At 44.0% G+C, this 17,386-nt stretch overlaps 1 protein-coding gene across 3 annotated transcripts; it reads right to left on the bottom strand.

The window, feature by feature from the left end:
- Positions 1–1,992: 1,992 nt before the first annotated feature.
- ZNF397 (zinc finger protein 397) lies at positions 1,993–10,637 on the bottom strand. 3 transcript variants are annotated; one of them, XM_046024843.1, is made up of 4 exons: positions 10,556–10,637; positions 8,647–9,141; positions 8,257–8,380; positions 1,993–5,562 (listed from the first exon to the last, which is right to left on the bottom strand). In XM_046024843.1, the coding sequence occupies exons 2-4, from the start codon at positions 9,061–9,063 to the stop codon at positions 4,514–4,516; spliced, it is 1,590 nt and encodes a 529-aa protein (XP_045880799.1). In that variant the 5' UTR covers positions 9,064–9,141; positions 10,556–10,637; the 3' UTR covers positions 1,993–4,513. The 3 variants fall into 3 exon arrangements, with proteins under 3 accessions (XP_045880799.1, XP_045880797.1, XP_045880800.1); XM_046024841.1 differs by lacking the exon at positions 10,556–10,637 and adding an exon at positions 9,908–10,530; XM_046024844.1 differs by lacking the exon at positions 10,556–10,637 and adding an exon at positions 9,372–9,433.
- Positions 10,638–17,386: the final 6,749 nt, after the last annotated feature.

Here is a 17,386-nt window from a genome sequence, read left to right as displayed (position 1 = left end):
CGTATTAGAATGTAATACAAGATGTATTGTAATAAAATTGGAATCTTAAGGTTTGTTTTGAAATGACTTGTTCAGGAATAGGAAGCCTAGTAACACAAGTGGAGGTGTGCTGGGAGAATGGGGGAGGGAATTGTGGCAAGAAATCAGGGAATGGGTGTGCTTGGCTTTTATTTTCTCGTCCAGGTGTCTGGAAACATGGCTAGTCCCTTGCGCTGCAGTTCACCAAGTGAAGACACAAAATTTAGGGGCAGCTGGTTGAGAAACCATGGGAAAGAGAACAAGTAGCCTGTTTAAACACACATACACATTGTGTCCCCTCCTTTAGGAGCAGGAGCCTCAGAGACTGCCATGGACCTCCCCTTCTCTCTCAGCAGGTCAACAGAAACATGTGCAGAAAAACCCTAAAAACCTTTAGATTTGTGATCATTTGCACCAGCCAACAAGACTGTTGCAGATAGTGAAGTTACTGAGTAGCAATGTGTGTTTCTGACTCCCCAGGAAGCAGGGAGCAGATGGTTATCAATGGTGTCTGCCCATAGAGCTCACCCTTCCTCTTTGCAGAAACGCTCTCCAGGTCAGTTTCTGTTGCATGGGAAATATTCTAATTGGCAATCCCCGACTTGGAAGATTCACTTAATGGGGCAAGAGAAGCAAAGGATTTCATAGGAGAGTTTGGAGACCCCAAGGTCAGATTTGCTTATATTTCCGGTCTCCAGCTGAACAGAACTGCCGTCTATGGAAATGAGAAGGGAGAAGGTGAGAGGTAGTAAAGTGGTATTAAGCACCCTGCCTAAATTACACATCTTTTTTTTTTTTTTTTTTTTTTTTGGATTTATTTGACAGGGAGAGAGAGAGATCATAAGTAGGCAGAAAGGCAGGCAGAGGAGGAGGGGGAAGCAGGCTCCCTGCTGAGCAGAGGGCCCGATGTGGGGCTCGATCCCAGGACCCTGAGATCATGACCTGAGCTGAAGGTAGAGGCCTAACCACTGAGCCACCCAGGCACCCTAAATTGCACATCTTTTAAAATCACCTTTGATATCTACCTTATATTGGTGCTTGCTCTCTTTCATAAACACATAGAACTTTGAAGTTTTAACTCTGAAAGGTCATCTACTTCAGCTCCTTTAAACTGAGAGTTGAGTTCTGAGGTTACTTGCTCTTGGCTGCAGAATTCATGGAAAAGCACCAACGTGAACAAAGGACTCTACTTCAAGGTTATTGCTTTTCTCAACTACAGATATCCTTCATGGAGATAACTTGTATTTGCACAGAGATTTGTAATTTGCAGGACTTTTCTGTACACTAATGTGAGATGGTTGTGTCTGGCACTGTCACTTAACAATGAAGTCGTCATGGATCAGGGACGCCTGGGTGGCTCAGTGGGTTAAAGCCTCTGCCTTCAGCTCCAGTCAAGATCCCGGGGTCCTGGGATCGAGCCCCGCATCGGGCTGTCTGCTTGGCGGGGAGCCTGCTTCCCGCTTTCTGCCTACTTGTGATCTCTGTCAAATAAATAAAATCTTTAAAAAGGGGCGCCTGGGTGGCTCAGTGGGTTAAGCCGCTGCCTTCAGCTTGGGTCATGATCTCGGGGTCCTGGGATCGAGTCCCGCATCGGGCTCTCTGCTCAGCGGGGAGCCTGCTTCCCTCTCTCTCTCTCTCTGCCTACTTGTGATCTCTGTCAAATAAATTAAAAAAAAAAAAAAGTCATGGGTCAGAGTTAAGTTAGACAACCTTCTAGGACTTGGGAGGGACAGAGATGCTACAGAAAGCATGTGCTTTCCTTAGTATTTCTTGACTATCCTGGGTGCTCATTCCTTTTAACCTTTTTTTTCCTCAAAGTTTAGAAGTATTTACTGTAGGCAAGTTTGGAAGACAGAAAATCACAAGGAAAAAATTCAATCACCTATAATTCTATCACCCAGAGGTAGCCAGTGTAGCACTCTGAGATTACATATTTCCAGGATTTTTAATGCATAAATATATTTTTACATGGAGTCATACTGTACATGTTTTTTACTTATGATATGCGTCATTTCTTTTGACATCAGTCAACATCACTTTTTTTTTTTAAACAGCTTTTAAGAGTTTGTATACATTCATGATGTTTTCTGAAGCATACATTTCCAGGTATAATTTTAAAGTCAAAAGGCAATGGTTAAGGCTTCTGGTACTGATTGCCAGAGATCCTAACTATTCACAGCTTACCAGCAGCATTGGAGTCCCAACTTCCCTGAATATTTGTGAGGGGGAAAAAAGTGCCATCTCTACTCTTGCTTTAATATACATTTTTAATTCTCGCAAGACTGTCCGCTTGTCATCCACTGGCACTTGTTCTTTTGTGATTTGCTTACTGAAGTACCATTTTTTCTACTGGAACTTCATGAAGATACACTGTAAGGAGATGGCTCCACAGAAGGGTTTTGTTTTCCTTTTGCCTGGGTTCGAAGTCTGACCTCACCACTTTTTAGCTGTATGTTGACTAAGCCATGATTCTAAGCCTTCATTTTCTCATCTGCAAAATATGTGCTGTCAGAGAAACAACAAATATATACAAAGCCCTCAGCAAAGTACCTGTTATGTTTCTTTGTAGGTTAAGAACTCTCTGTAAAGAATCTCTCCCGTTTGTAACATGTGTTGTATCAATTCCTACTTAACAATTGTCCTACCCTTTTCATTTTGAGTCCTTATCTTGGGAGAGGAAAGGGAAGAGTTGAATATGAATAACTCTTATCATGTTACTTTGTTATCCTAACCCTTTTTTCTCACCTTCTTTCTCAAAGCGTGGGGATTTAGCCCACTGGGCATTCTTACTGGTTAGTGTCTGTTATGTATGTATGTTCCAACAAGAGCATTCTCTCCTTATCCTCCTGAAAACTCTTCTTTTGCTAAGCTCAGGATTCTAAATTCCCAGATTTCTATTTTTGGCAAGGTGTTTGAACTCTGACCAGTTGGGTATTTAATAGGTTTTTCTGTTGCTAACCTATATCCTGTCTCACATTGCACTGAGAAGCACCAGACTAGGGATACTTTTCCTGCTGGGTCCTCCAGAAGACGGTAGTCTCTGGATAGACCAGGACTGTTACCTTTTGATGCCCCTTCCCTTCAGCATTGTCTTTAAAATTCTTAAGACTGAAATACTGCAAAATGATGACATAAGGCAAAACTGAACACATGTGAGGTGCCTGGAGGCTAAGTCACAGACCCAGGGACTGACAAATATTGTTTAGCACCTGAGCCCAAGGGAGTGTACCAGAATTGTGGGGGTACAGCCCCAGAAACAAATGTGGTAGCCATAGCCGCTTCCGACCCAGAGCCTTGCAGGAGAGCAGGAAGCAGACAACAGCTCTGGTAGCCTCAAGAACCAAAGAAGCTCTTCTGTTCAGGAAAGAGAAGATTTAGAATTCTAACAGGTACTTAACGTTGAGGCTAGGCTGGGCTCTTTCTAACCACCCTGCCTTCCCCAAACACACACAAGATCTAGCGGAGCCTACAGGCAAGAAACTAGTTATTAACCCTTTCCCTTGGCTCACACCAGACCACAACAAAGCTCCACTCTACCCTGTGGCCCAAGGACTCGAGATTTTGTCTAATAACAGATGCTTCTCTGTAGGCTTCTACTTTGCTACAGCCATGTTTCTTACACACCTGACTCCACTTCAAAAGGAACTCAACAGTAACACTCCACACATAATGGCCTTTTCTCAGATGTGCCGTTCTTCCTGACCTTCGTCTGTTCCCTCTGCTGGGAATATTGTTCCCTAGCTTGACTGCCTACTTCCCTGGCTAACTCCCGTACATTCTTCACTTTGTTTTTCTCAGAAACATTCCCTGATCCAAGGTTGGCTCAGGTACTCAATGTCACAGAGCCCTGCTCATGCCATGATGCCAGTTTGCCTTGCCCATTCAACCAGAGACAGTCTGATTCCCCGTTGTATTCCTAGTGCCTGGCACAACACAGGCCTTCAAAAAGTTAACTGCTGGATAAATTAATTTGTATTCTTTCCACTACCTCATTTCTGGACTGCCGTGGGCTCAACACATCATCTATGAACTGCTTCCCCATCTCTCTTGCTGCCCTGTCACTGTTCTTAATTGGCCAGTAAAATTCTGTATTCCTGAGACAAAATGTCCCTCATACTGTCCACACCATATCCCAAATCTGGCATGTGGACAATCAGATGTGGTTGACAGGCTGGGTTGTTGTACCCCCTTCATGACATTCTCATGGAAAATGAGGTTTCAATGTTATATTCCCATTTTTCTTATTTCCTGAGTAATCCTAATGGTAAGAGGAAAGCTGGAAGCAGCGATTCGTCCATCTGCTGCTCTGGTTAGTCCTAGGAAACTTTCAAGGAATAATTTGCAGTAGCATCAGGAAGTGCTGCTCAGTTAAGTTGGAATGACTCCAGACCTGGGAGTTTACCAGCCTGGAGTCTTGTTCCAAAAAGTAAACCCTTTCAACTAACAAAGATAAAGATCTGACCAAAATATTTACAACATTCATTGTACTGCCAAGTTACTTGACAGTGTGCACCCTCTGATGGCGCAGGAGGACTGATCTGTGCCTGAAAGCCTTCCCACATTCATTACATATGTAAGCTTCATCCCCAGAATGGATTCTCTGATGCTGAACAAGGGCGGAGCTCCTTTTGAAGGTTTTGCCACATTCATTACACTGATAGGGTTCCTCTCCGCTATGAATTCTCTGATGTCTGATGAGGTTTGAGCTCAAACTGAAAGCTTTTCCACACTCACTACATTCATAGGGTTTCTCTCCACTATGTATTCTCTGATGGGTTATCAGCTCTGAACTCTGCCTGAAAGCTTTTCCACATTCATTACATTCATAAGGTCTCTCTCCCGTATGAATACGCTGGTGTCTAATAAGCTTTGAGCTTTGGCTAAAGGTTTTCCCACACTCGTTACACTCATAGGGTTTCTCGCCAGTGTGAATTCTTTGATGTATAATGAGATAGGAACTTTGACTGAATGCTTTGCCACATTCGTTACATTTACAAGCTTTTTCCCCAGTATGAATTTTGCGATGTCTAATGAGGGCTGAGCTCTGATTGAAGGCTTTCCCACATTCACTACATTCATATGCTTTCTCACCACTGTGAATTCTCTGATGAATGATAAGGTATGACCTCAGACTAAAAGCCTTCCCACACTGGTTACACTTATAAGGCTTTTCTCCAGTATGGATTCTCTGATGTTGTGTTAGAGAGGAATGCTGTTTGAAGCTGTGCCCACATACATCACACCTATAAGGTCTCTCTTCTGTAGGAACTTTCTGGTAAGTTATAGAGTTTGTACTTAGAATCAAGCTGCTTTGAGGCTCAGGATGGTCTCTCTTTCCTAGAGATTTGTGTGTGAAGATTACTTGACTAAAACTGCCCCCTTGGGTAGGGAATCTTCTTAATTTCTCCCCTATAGGACTTTCTTGTTGCCACTCTAAATTGCCGTCATGTTCACTAACTCCTCCAGATGAAGGCTCCTGGGGACGTCCTCGTGATTTTTCTCCTGAAATGTCCTTCTTGGTCACTGATTTGTGGCTCTCACGATCTGAAATGATAACAGCAAAAACAGACTGTTTTATTTCTCTAATCACTCTCAGTACCCACTTTCCACATGAGAGAAAACAGGCTTCTCTACCCACAAGAGGTCGAGGTCCACACCCATCTTTCTTTAACTGCCCAATACTGGCCCCTCCTCCTTTCTAGTATGAAGGCCTACACCTACAGTTTGAAGTTTATTCTTTCCTGCTCCCTCTGAAACTTCAGTTGATCAATTAGCTACTATTCCTTTCCTATTATTTTCACCCTTTTTCTCTGCTGATTCCTGTTCATTAGCATTTAAATAAGCCCAAATTTCTCATGTTTCAAATCAAGCTCCTTGCCTACACATATGCTTCATGCAGCCTCACTTCCACTCGGAGTAAAGCTTTTTGAAAAGAGTTATCTGTACTCCTCTCTGTTCTGCAATCTGGTTTCTGCTTTCCCTGGACACCCCCTCCCTGCCACGCCACTCTCATCAAGGTCACCAACTTCGTAACAGCTTAATCCCAATAAATACTTTCTGGATCTTATTTAGTTAGCTTCTCTGTAGCATGGACACTGAGGACCACACCTTCCTTCTAGAGACATTTCTCATCCAGCTATATTAGCCTGAATTCTGGGGCTGTTCCTTCTTAGATTCAAGGCCTATCACTCAAACACAAGGTTCTTCAGATTCTGTTCTGGGCTCTCTTGTATCCTCAATCTTCACACTCTCTACCACCTAGGTTTCAGTCACTACTTATGTGATAAGCTAATGTCTCCCCAGATCCCCGATTCTATTCTATTAAGCTCTAGATTCTCATCTCCAATGCTAATTGGGATATCATTTGTGAATATTCCACAAGCACTAAAATGGCTCAGATAAAACACATCATATTTTTCCCCTTGTTTCCCACTTCCATTTACACAACAGCACCATCATTCACCAAGTTTTTCAAGACTAATACCTGAGTATCAGCCCCAACTCCTTTCCCACATTCTCCACTTGTAACCATGACCAGCTACTGCAATGCAATTTGAAATGCTTGTGAACAGGAGGCAACTTTGATCTTCCTTCTCACCAGAACACATCTTGACTTAGTCACTGGGGCCATTTAGATTACAACAGGCTCTAACAGGACTCTACTCTTGCCTTCCTCAAGTCCATCCTCCACTCTGCAGCTAAGTTCTAAAACACAAGTCCAATCAACTACTCTCTTGTCCAAAACCTTTTAACTGTGCTCCACTGTCCTATCCAAACTAATCAGGATGATCTCCAATTTTCACAACCTGGGTCTCATTTTCCTCTCTGGTTGTGTTTTGCCATCTCTCCCCTATGAATTCTCTATTCGAGTTAAACTGAATTACCTGTGATTCCCAGAATGGGTTGTGTTCTCTCACCTTCAGGACTTTGTGGCCTTACTTGTGTGATACTATAATACAGGAAATACGGATTTGGTCTGCATCCTCAGTTCCTGGCACAGAGCTTTTAAAAGCCCTTGCAATCTTCTAAGTGGTAGAGGTGAGAGGCGTATCTTTTGTTATTCATAATAAGCCCCTATCAACCAGTACCTCAGTTTATGCTTATGAGGTAAGGCGGGAAGGCTGGGGGCTGACTGCCAAAGGAATGAACTATGTGATTAGAAGGTTAAACTTTCTGCCCCACCTTTAGACCTCCATGGAAAGGGAATGGAGGTTTAACCATCAATGGCCAATGATTTAATCAACCATGTCTATGTAATGAAACTTGTATAAAAACCTTAAACAAAGGGGCTTAGAGAGCCACAACAGTGGTGAACCTCTAACTTCACAGGGACAGAAGCAAGCTGGATCTTGCCCTCTTGTACCTCTCCATCTGGCTGTATGCTTGCATCCTTTATAAACTGGTAAGAGTAAGCAAGGTGTTTCTCTGAGTTCTGTGAGCTATTATAGCAAATTATGAAACCTGGAGAGGTGGTCATGGAATGTCAAATTTGCAGCCCAATCAGACAGAAGTGTGGGCGAGCTGCGGATTCATGACATGTGATTGGCGTCTGAAGTGGGGGGTGGGGAGGGAAGCAGTCTTGTGGGACCAAAACCTTAACCTGTGGGGTCTGCATTAATTTTAGGTAATTAGGCTCAGAATTAGAATTGTTTAAGATGAGGGAAAACCCCACATATCCGGTGTGAGAGGTGCTTTGAGTAGAAAAAAGTGTTTTTCCTTTAGGATGGGACACTTCCTCTTGCTTATTTATCTGGTTTTCTCCTTAATCATAGTTCAGATCTTAGTTTAGGTGTTTCCTCCTCCAAAAAGTACTCCTTGAACCTCTAAGGTTGGGTTAGGTGTGTTCATATGTGCCCCCATAGTACCTAGGGCCTACTTTTATTCTGTAATTTATTATACTATATTGCCATTGCCTTTTTGCTTGTCCACCACCCCATCTAGATGCAAGGTCTTGAAGACAGAGACCCAGTGCCTCCCACAGCACCAGACATATGTTAGCACCCTATTAAGTTATATAATCAAGGAATAAGTTAAGAAATGACAGGGAAACTGAAACAGGAAGAGCTGACTGCACTTCATGAGGGTTGCTGAATACAAAGTTGCTGAAGAGGGTACATCTGGTCTAGAGTAAGACAGGTGAGATGCTCACATGCGGCATCTTTGTAAAATGCAATTAATTCTGTACCCTCAAAACCAGAGGCCTGATAGCGGTTCCCAGATGAGTTTCTACTTTCTTACCACTTTTGGGGGAAAGGCAAGGTTCCCAGGGTTTCAGCTGTGTCTTTAAAGGCTGCAGTTGGATGTTTGTTAACTCCTGGGATGTTCCAAGACCTGTCAAATCCTTCCATGGCACTGCTGGTCCCTGAAATCAGGAAAAGTGGTTAGCTTTCTGAGAAACTCCCTAGGGAAAATGCTGAGTAAAAATTTCAAAGAGGGCAACGAAGACAACTCCAGGGATGAGTGATACGGAAAAAGAACTATTTAAGGACAGAGATAGGTATAACCACAGTAGTCACTACAGGGTATGGTTCGGTGGAGACAACTTTCCCTTCCACTGCTGTGAGGATGGGATTGGGAGGATGGGATTACATTTCTCTTCCCCAATATATCACATCTCTCTGTTCCCACCTGCTGCTGCCCTGCATCATCAAATTCCCTCTCCAAATCCTCCAACAGGGTCACAGCTTCCTCTCCGCTTTTTGGACTATGTTGCTGAACCCAGATCTGCAGCTCCTCAGGCAGGATGCTCAGAAACTGCTCCAGCACCAGCAGCTCCAGGATCTGCTCCTTGGTGTGCAACTCTGGCATGAGCCACTGATAGCAAAGCTCCTGGAGTCGGCCCAGAGCTTCCCGGGGTCCAGGTGTCTCCTGGTAGCAAAACTTTCTGAATTGTTGGCGGAATAATTCTTGGCAGGATCTGGTGCTCCCACCCTGCTTACATTTCTGACCCCAGGAAAGGCTTTCTTCTACTTTCACTAGTATTAGTTCTTGATCCTGAGGACTCTGAGGTACCAAGGTTGAAACTGTCCTGGATTCCACAGCCATTCTGGCCTAAACAGCGGAGCAAAAAGCTCACTACCACTGGGTACGGTATTTCGGTTTCTTTGAGTAATCTCTTTGTTCCTGAAAGATATAAAAGCACTGTTAACTTATAGCAGTGAGAAAGAAAAAATCTTGTGAGAACTTACAATAAAGGTCAGTCATCCCAGTAATGTATGGAGAGGGAAGAGGTTTGAGACTATAAAATAATCAAGTGACAAACTAAAGATCACTCGCCCATTTATTATCCATTTAGAACTTTTACCATTAAGAATAGAAGAAATTATTTTAGAAGCAAAAGAATGCAGTATTACCATGAATCACATAATGCGAAATCTCCTTTTCAGTTCCTTCAATCCTGATGGTTATCAAGGAGAAAAATCTGTCTTTAATTTGTAGAATTCCCTTTTTAATAAAGTATAAGCCTCAGGCTTCTAAGGGTAACAATATCTAGCTAGGATTTAATAATGCTGACTTTCAAATTATTTATTGTTAGGGGTGCCTGGGTGGCTCAGTGGGTTAAGCCTGTGCTTTTGGCTCAGGTCATGATCTCAGGGTCCTAGGATCAAGCCCAGAATTGGGCTCCCTACTCATCAGAGAGCCTGCTTCTCCCTCTCCCTCTGCTTGTGCTCTGCCAAATAAATAAATAAATAAAATCTTCAAAAAATAATAAAAATTTATTTTTAGTTATTTTCTACCTATAGCAAATAATGCTGACTTCCATTTGCAGGAGTAACAACATTTTTAAAACTTTATATTAAATATGAGTGGATTTAAGTAAAAACTTTCAATTGCCATTTGATCGAATTTAGTTTCAATGTATTTCTTCAACGAACGCTGAGGCACTTACCATGGGCTCTGTCGTGAGCCAGGCATAAAAATACAAAGATTTTTGCTTTTGAATAAACGGATCTTCAGAGGAATTAACCAACTGTTTGTTAAATGCTTGCTGTGTGCTCAAAACCACATCCATTATCATAGAGACACAAAAGCAGCAAAAAGGTCAATCTCCGTTCTCAAGCTTAGCATTTAGGGGAACAAACATTTTTTTTAAAGTGAGATATGGCAACAGATAATCACGTATTCAATTTTGTGATATAGCTCACACAGGACCTGATTCGAGGATGGGTGAGTATCGACCGGAGGGTATGCCCTTGAAACTGCGGAGCAGATCAATACCATCTGATCCTAACGCTACAGTTAACTTTAGAGGTTAGAACAGTTAGGCTAGGCATCAGTCTATTTTCACAGCCCCGCTAAACGACAGCATTTGCGAAGTCACGGGGTGGGGGGAGGAGTAACTGCCCTTCTCCCCGGTAAGCAAGGGCTTGAGCTGGCCTCCGCGGGCTCCCAGGACGCTCGGAAACACCGCCCGGACAAGGGGCCGCGCGACCCGGGGATGGCCAGGCCCAGGGAGCAAGGCCCCTTCGCCTCGCGCCCGCCGTCCGGGCCACGCGCCCTCCCCGCCCTCCCTCCGCTCGGGGCCCGAGTCCCTCACCGCGAAGCCCAGCAGCGGCCAGGGAGCAAGCCGCCGACTCGGAGTGGCGAGCCACAAAGACCGGAAGTGCGCTCCCGCGGCCTTCCGCTCGCGAGTCCTCCGGAGCCTCCGCGCGCCCCACCCCGTGCTCCGAAGCAGCCAATCGGCGCCGCGGCTCCTTCGTTCCCACCGCCTTCCGTCTCCGGCGCCCCGCCCCACGGAGCGCAGAGGCCCACGCGAACGAGAGCTGGGAGGGGGGCGTCCTTGGGAGAGGTCGCTGTCTCCTGGAGCACCGCTCCTCGCCTGGGCTGCCTGCTACCCAGACCTCCACCGCCACCCACCTCCCGTGCACCACTCCCTGTCGTCTCATCTGCAGTTTTCCAGAAAAGTATTAAGATTTGCCTGTAGGCTGAACAAAAAATGACAGCCGCTCCTGTTGACCTCTCAGTATGCATACCATTTCAGCCTTACGAGAGCTCTGTGCTTAGCTCTGTTATGCCCGCTGTCCAGCCGTAGACACTGCCCAAAGTCAAGGCCCGTCGAAGTCCCCGTAACTCAAGGAGACTGGTGTCCCAGGCTGACTCTAACGAGGGGTATTCCCATTTTTCTCTGGAACCTAGTTGGCATTAAGACTTAGTGATTACATTTAGTAGGTGAAAATGATGTTTCATGTCGTTTTAACTTGCATTTCATTTAGATCAGAGACCTTGAGATTAAGGTATTTTCTTTCATGTCTTTGCACCATTTATGATTTTTTAAGGAAATGGCTTTTCCCATTTTTTAAATTGAGGTGGTACTATTTTCCTTTTATATTTGCCATAGGTGTTTTTTTGTTGTTGTTGTTGTTTTTTTTTTTTTACTTGCAAGGTTATCAGCTCACTTGTTACAAATACTTCCTTTAATTTTCTTTAAAATCTTGGTACAAGGTGGTGTGTATACCTGGAAACATCTTCTGTAAGCTAAGGCTATTAAGACGCATATTTGGAAAAAAATAACTAGCTTTCAGAGTGCTTAAATCTTAATCACTGTGGACCAACTATGGTAATTTTACAGATCAAGAGAACGAATAATATTACCGTTTGTTTCAGTTATCCGTGGCTGCATAAATCGAGCAGCAAATGTTTTATTGTTCCCAATTCTGTGGTCAGGAATTCAGGCAGGGCCTAGCAGGGATGCCTGGCTCCTGCTCTCTGAGGTGTAAACTAGCACGGCTTAACTGGAACTAGAAGGTCCAAGAACGCTTCACTCACATTGCTGTGGTCTTGGTGCTGCCTGTTGGCTAAGGTTACTTGATTCTCCTCTATAAAGCTTCTCTCCATATAGTCTCTTCATCATTCAGGAGGTTAGCCGATGCTTTCTTTTTTTTTTTTTTTTTTAAAGATTATTTATTTATTTATTTGACAGAGAGAGAGAGAGATCACAAGTAGATAGAGAGGCAGGCAGAGAGAGAGAGAGGGAAGCAGGCTCCCTGCTGAGCAGAGAGCCCGATGTGGGACTCGATCCCAGGACCCTGAGATCATGACCTGAGCCGAAGGCAGCGGCTTAACCCACTGAGCCACCCAGGCGCCCCAGCCGATGCTTTCTTATAGGGTGCAGGGGTTCCAATTTCTTATAGGGTGCAGGGGTGAAGGAGAAAGGGAACAGGCTGGTTCTCTTAAGGCCTAGGTTTGGAATTGGCATTATATTAATTCTGCTGTATTCTATTGACGGAAGGACAGGACTCATGGGAAGGGGAAATAGACTCCAGCTTTTAATAGGAAGAACAGCTTGAACATAGAAGGAAATTTAGACAGTTACCTTTGCATCCAGTTTACTTCACCTTCTTATATAGAGAAGCCTACTACTTAGGAGTGGAACCGTTGAAAGAAAGAAGGAATGCTTTCAATTGCAGTAATAGAAAACCTTACTAAATATCCATATTTAAGCCTTTTTATATTTATTTATTTAGTCACAGAACAGAACCATTTTATTAGAACCCTGCTGTTTTGTTTTGTTTTTAATTATATTATTTGTTTCAGGGGTACAGATCTTTGGATCATCAATCTTACACAATTCCCAGCACTCACCATAGCACACGCCTCCCCAGTGTCCATCCCCCAGCCACCCTATCCCTCCCACCCTCCACCCCGCCCAGCCCTCCATTTGTTTGTTTCCTGATATTAAGAGTCTCTAATGGTTTGTCTCCCTCCCCAGTCCCATCTTTTTTTTTTTTTTTTAAAGATTTTATCTATTTATTTGACAGAGAGAGAGATCACAAGTAGGCAGAGAGGCAGGCAGAGACAGAGGAGGAAGCAGGCTCCCTGCGGAGCAGAGAGCCCGATGCGGGGCTCGATCCCAGGACCCTGAGATCATGACCTGAGCTGAAGGCAGTGGCTTAATCCACTGAGCCACCCAGGCGCCCCATCCCTCCCCAGTCCCATCTTATTTCATTTTCCCCTCCCTTCCCTCTATGAGTCCCTGCCCTGCCTCTCAAATTCCTCATATCAGAGAGATCATATTAAGCCTTTTTATTATCCCACATAGCTACATGTGTGGAGGTAAGGCCATCCCTAGAGTTGGTTATTAACTAACCAAGTATGTCAAATATGGCTTGATAATATTGTGAAGGACACAGGTCCTTTCCTTCTTTCTGCTCTGCCATTTTTAGATTGGTTGGCCTGTTTTCCAATCTGACTTCCTCGTGGTCCTGAAATGACTTAGTTTCAGATTACAGATGATATCCACAAGCAGGAAAAGGGAACCCCCTTATGTTCTGCCCATTGTTAAGACTAAGAAAGCCTTGGCCCTCAGCAGATTTCCTCTCATATCTTAATTAAAATTATTTCAACTATCTATGCCTATCACCAACAAGGGTTGTGAGGCATCCACAATGGGCTCAGGCCAATTGAGATTCATATCCCAGGTGTGAGTAGGGAGGTCAGCCTCTCCTGAAAGACAATCTGGGGGAGGTAAACAAACGAGATTATGTTAAAAAGGCAAAAATGTTAAGGGCAGCATAGTGCAGACAACACTGATTCCATCTTTGGCCCGCATCTTGTTCACACCCTCGCAGTGACTTCCCCTCCAGGCTGTAGGCTCCAGGCCCTGTGGAGGTTAATGCATCCCCTGACCTGAATGCAGGAAGGCTTGTTCTGATCTCCCCTAATGTGACACACAGAAGGCACCACTTTAGATAACTAGTAAAGATGACTGGCGCACAGAAGATTCCACTTGAGATAACTATCCTGTGACCTCCGCACCACGCAACTCACTGTCTAGAAGGTATTAAGGTCTGGATTCAGCTGGGAGTAGCTGCCTTGTGTGCTGGATCCTGTGTGCCTGATTCTTCCTGTAAGTTCCCGTGAGTAAGACTGTAAAGAGTCATGGTGTCACTTGTGTTGTTTTTCTGGGGCACCTGGGTCATGCAGTCCGTTAACCATTTGATTCTTGGTTTCGGCTTAGGTCATGATCTCAGGGTCGTGAGATTGAGCTCCATGTCGGGCTCCCCACTCTCAGTGCCGTCTGCTTGAGATTCTCTCTCTTTTTCTCTAAAATAAATATATTTCTCAAAGTGCCTTCTCAGTTTGGAGGATACTTTACTAACTCTCCTCTGCCTTCTAAAGGCTGAAAAAGGGGATAGGTTGATGAATGCTGAGTGTGTTATAGAAGCATTTACTTCATATAGGTAACCTGATTTACCTCTATATAGGTAATAAAGTGAGGCACTAAGGAAGAAAAAAGATTCCTGTCACTCCTTGTAAGAAGGGGTGTATTTAAAATATAAACCAGTTTCTTAGTTACAGGAGATGTAAGCTGGGGATTTATGGGTAGGACTTGGTTAAAATTTCTGGTGGGAGAGTAATTTGTTACTCTTAAGAAAGAGCCTTAGAGGGGCGCCTGGGTGGCTCAGTGGGTTAAGCCGCTGCCTTCGGCTCAGGTCATGATCTCGGGGTCCTGGGATCGAGTCCCACATCGGGCTCTCTGCTCAGCAGGGAGCCTGCTTCCCTCTCTCTCTCTCTCTGCCTGCCTCTCTATCTACTTGTGATCTCTCTCTGTCAAATAAATAAAAAATAAAATCTTAAAAAAAAAAAAAAAAGAAAGAGCCTTAGACAACATTTTCCAGTTACATGATGTCTTAGTCTGTTTGAGCTGATATAATGAAAATACCATAGACTCGGTGACTTATAAACAACAGAAATTTATTTCTCATGGTTCCACAGGATGGAAAATCCATGATCAAGGTGTGTAGGTTCAATTTCCAGTGAGGACCCTCTTCATGAAGTTCAGAAAGTCGTGATGGGTGAGTAAGGCTATTTATTCAGTAAATTTTAACTGTTTGAATTACTGTATCACATTCAACAGTGCTCTCCTTCAACTTCATGGGCAAGTTAATACTCCTTGAAAGTCTCTTCACTGTAAACCACTGTTCGGTCACAAATGACAGAGAAAATGGCTTCTTGCTGCTTCAGGGAAGTGGATGGAATTAGGTGAAACACTAGTAAGAAAAGTGAGGGATTCAAATGAAATACAAGAGAGGCTTTTTCACTTGAGTTACCGCTATGAATCCTGGAGCATAAACTCCATCGGGCTTTGGTTTCCCACATTGTCTCTCTAGTATGGCCCGGCACACCGCCATATAAAAGAGAGGAGCGGGTCCATTCAAGCAGTTGGACAAGGAGCCGCTGAGGTGGCCCCAATGCCTTAGCAGCTTATGTAAGCAAACCAAAACCTGAGCTAGCGTGGATGCCTTTGAAAGCCTCAGAATTGAGAACTAGAAGCTTAAGGATAGCTAATGACAAACAGCCAACTAAGCCTTCTCAAATTAGGCAACAAGTTGTAGCCAATCAAAGAAATTTCTTTGATTTGCTTCTCCATTTTTGCTATTCGGCCTTTCCCTTAGCCCTGGCTGGTGGAGCGCCCCAGGCCATTGCCAGTTTGGTGCTGCCTGCTGTTCCCTGATGTTTGTTCAAAAAAAACTTCTTCAAAATGGGGGTTTCTGGGTGACTTAATTGGTTAAACGTCCGACTCTTGGTTAGGCTCAAGTCGTGATATCCAGGTCATGGGATGGAGCCATGCATTGGGTACCATGCTCAGCAGGGATTCTGCTTGGAGATAGTCTCTCTCCTTTTCCTCTGCTCCTCCTGCTTCTGGTTGTGCCCTCTCTTTCTCAAATAAATCTCCAAAAACAACAACAACAAAACAACAAAAAACTTCAAAATTTTTGGATGTGAGGGCAATCTGGCTGTCTCCCCGGTGATGGAGAGGGTTGATTCGCTGATCTGGCTGGCTAGGCGCATGTCCTGTTTCTCCCTCACCCCTCCCCTCACGTCCGCCCCGAAGTTGTGCAGTTGGTTGAAGAGGGTGACCCTCCCTGATAACGGAGGACTCTTCCTGGGTCAAGGGTATGCGAGTAGCTAGTCGCTCCCCTGCTGGAACCTCCAAACAAGTTCTCAAGGTCCATTAGTAGGAGAATTAGGGTGGTCAAGCTTCAAGGATTCCAGACCCTTCCAAATGAGGCACGGCACGGGGCAGTCTGCCTTTCTTTAAAAACAAAACAAATGAAAAAAAAAAACCCACAAAACTTCAAAATTTTCATGTACTTCCATTTACTTTTTAGTAGTGCTAAAACTAGTGATCATAGGTATTTGAAGGGTTCAAAGATGGCAAGTGTTCAGAAAGAAAAAATATTTTTTAAAAGATTTTATTTATTTGACAGAGAGAAATCACAAGTAGGCAGAGAGGCAGGCAGAGAGATAGAGGATAGCAGGCTCTGTGCTGAGCAGAGAGCCCAATGCAGGGCTCGATCCCAGGACCCTGAGATCATGACCTGAGCCGAAGGCAGAGGCTTAATGCACTGAGCCATCCAGGCACCCCAGAAAGAAAAATTTTGAATAACAGACTTTTTTGAAACCCAGGATTTATTTTAATCTGGTATAGTAAGAGGCCAGACATGGTGATAACGGCCGGGGGGGGGGGGGGGGGGGTTATTTACAGTTCCCTAGAGGGTGGAGGCACTGCATGCCATACAGGGCCACGTGGGGTTACAGGGAGAATCAGACAGAGAATTGGAACTAAATTTATTTTTCCTTTTTAAAAATATTGCTGGGAATTAGCTGGGTGGGGATGTTCCCTATCAAGGAGAAGGCAAAATGCCTGGATGAGGCTTGCGGTTGGAGGGTTTGTAATAGATTTCCTGAATGCTTGATGGTGGAGATATTTGTAAAACAAAAGAAAACCTTGGACCGTTAGCATGAGCTTGCATCTCCAAAATGCCATATCTTCAGCTACAAAATATCAGAAATGCGTACTACACCAGCATATTGTTACTGTTACCCTGATGTCACCCCTTCAGCTTTGTATTATTTAGAGACCAATAATAGACATTGTAACGGAATGAGACAGTGCTCATTTGTAGTATGCAAAACAGTAAACAAAGACCTTATTTACCAAGTTGATCTTTTTGCATGAATGTAAAAGAAAGTCCTTGAAGTTGCTCATGAGGTGCATGTTTACTTACCAAGCCTAGCAGAGTTAAAGCTACAGGTATACTCTTCCTGTCCTACTTTTCTCCCTTTCATTTCAGCATAACCACAATCACCAGTCTCCTCCTGGCTCTTAATCCTGTCCGTCACTTCAGGAAGACTTTCCTTAGGATTCTGTTCTGCCTTGAACAGAGTGATCATTGAGTGATTCAATGAAGATAAATTCTAAGATTAAGTTTGGTTGGTGGGGGGAGTTGGTGCCTTTCTAAATGCAGAATATGAGTAATAAAACCAACAATTCAGCTAAAAGCTGAGTGAAACATTTCCTGATGGTTTCGTGAGCAGAAAACAAGAGGCTGGAGAGAAAGCTTTGTAAAAAAAAAAAAAAAAA

The sequence above is a fragment of the Meles meles genome, chromosome 12, assembly GCF_922984935.1.
Source record: "Meles meles chromosome 12, mMelMel3.1 paternal haplotype, whole genome shotgun sequence".
NCBI classification, from domain to species: domain Eukaryota; kingdom Metazoa; phylum Chordata; class Mammalia; order Carnivora; family Mustelidae; genus Meles; species Meles meles.
Note: the sequence above shows the minus strand (reverse complement) of the source record. Positions and strands in the feature narration are given on the sequence as shown.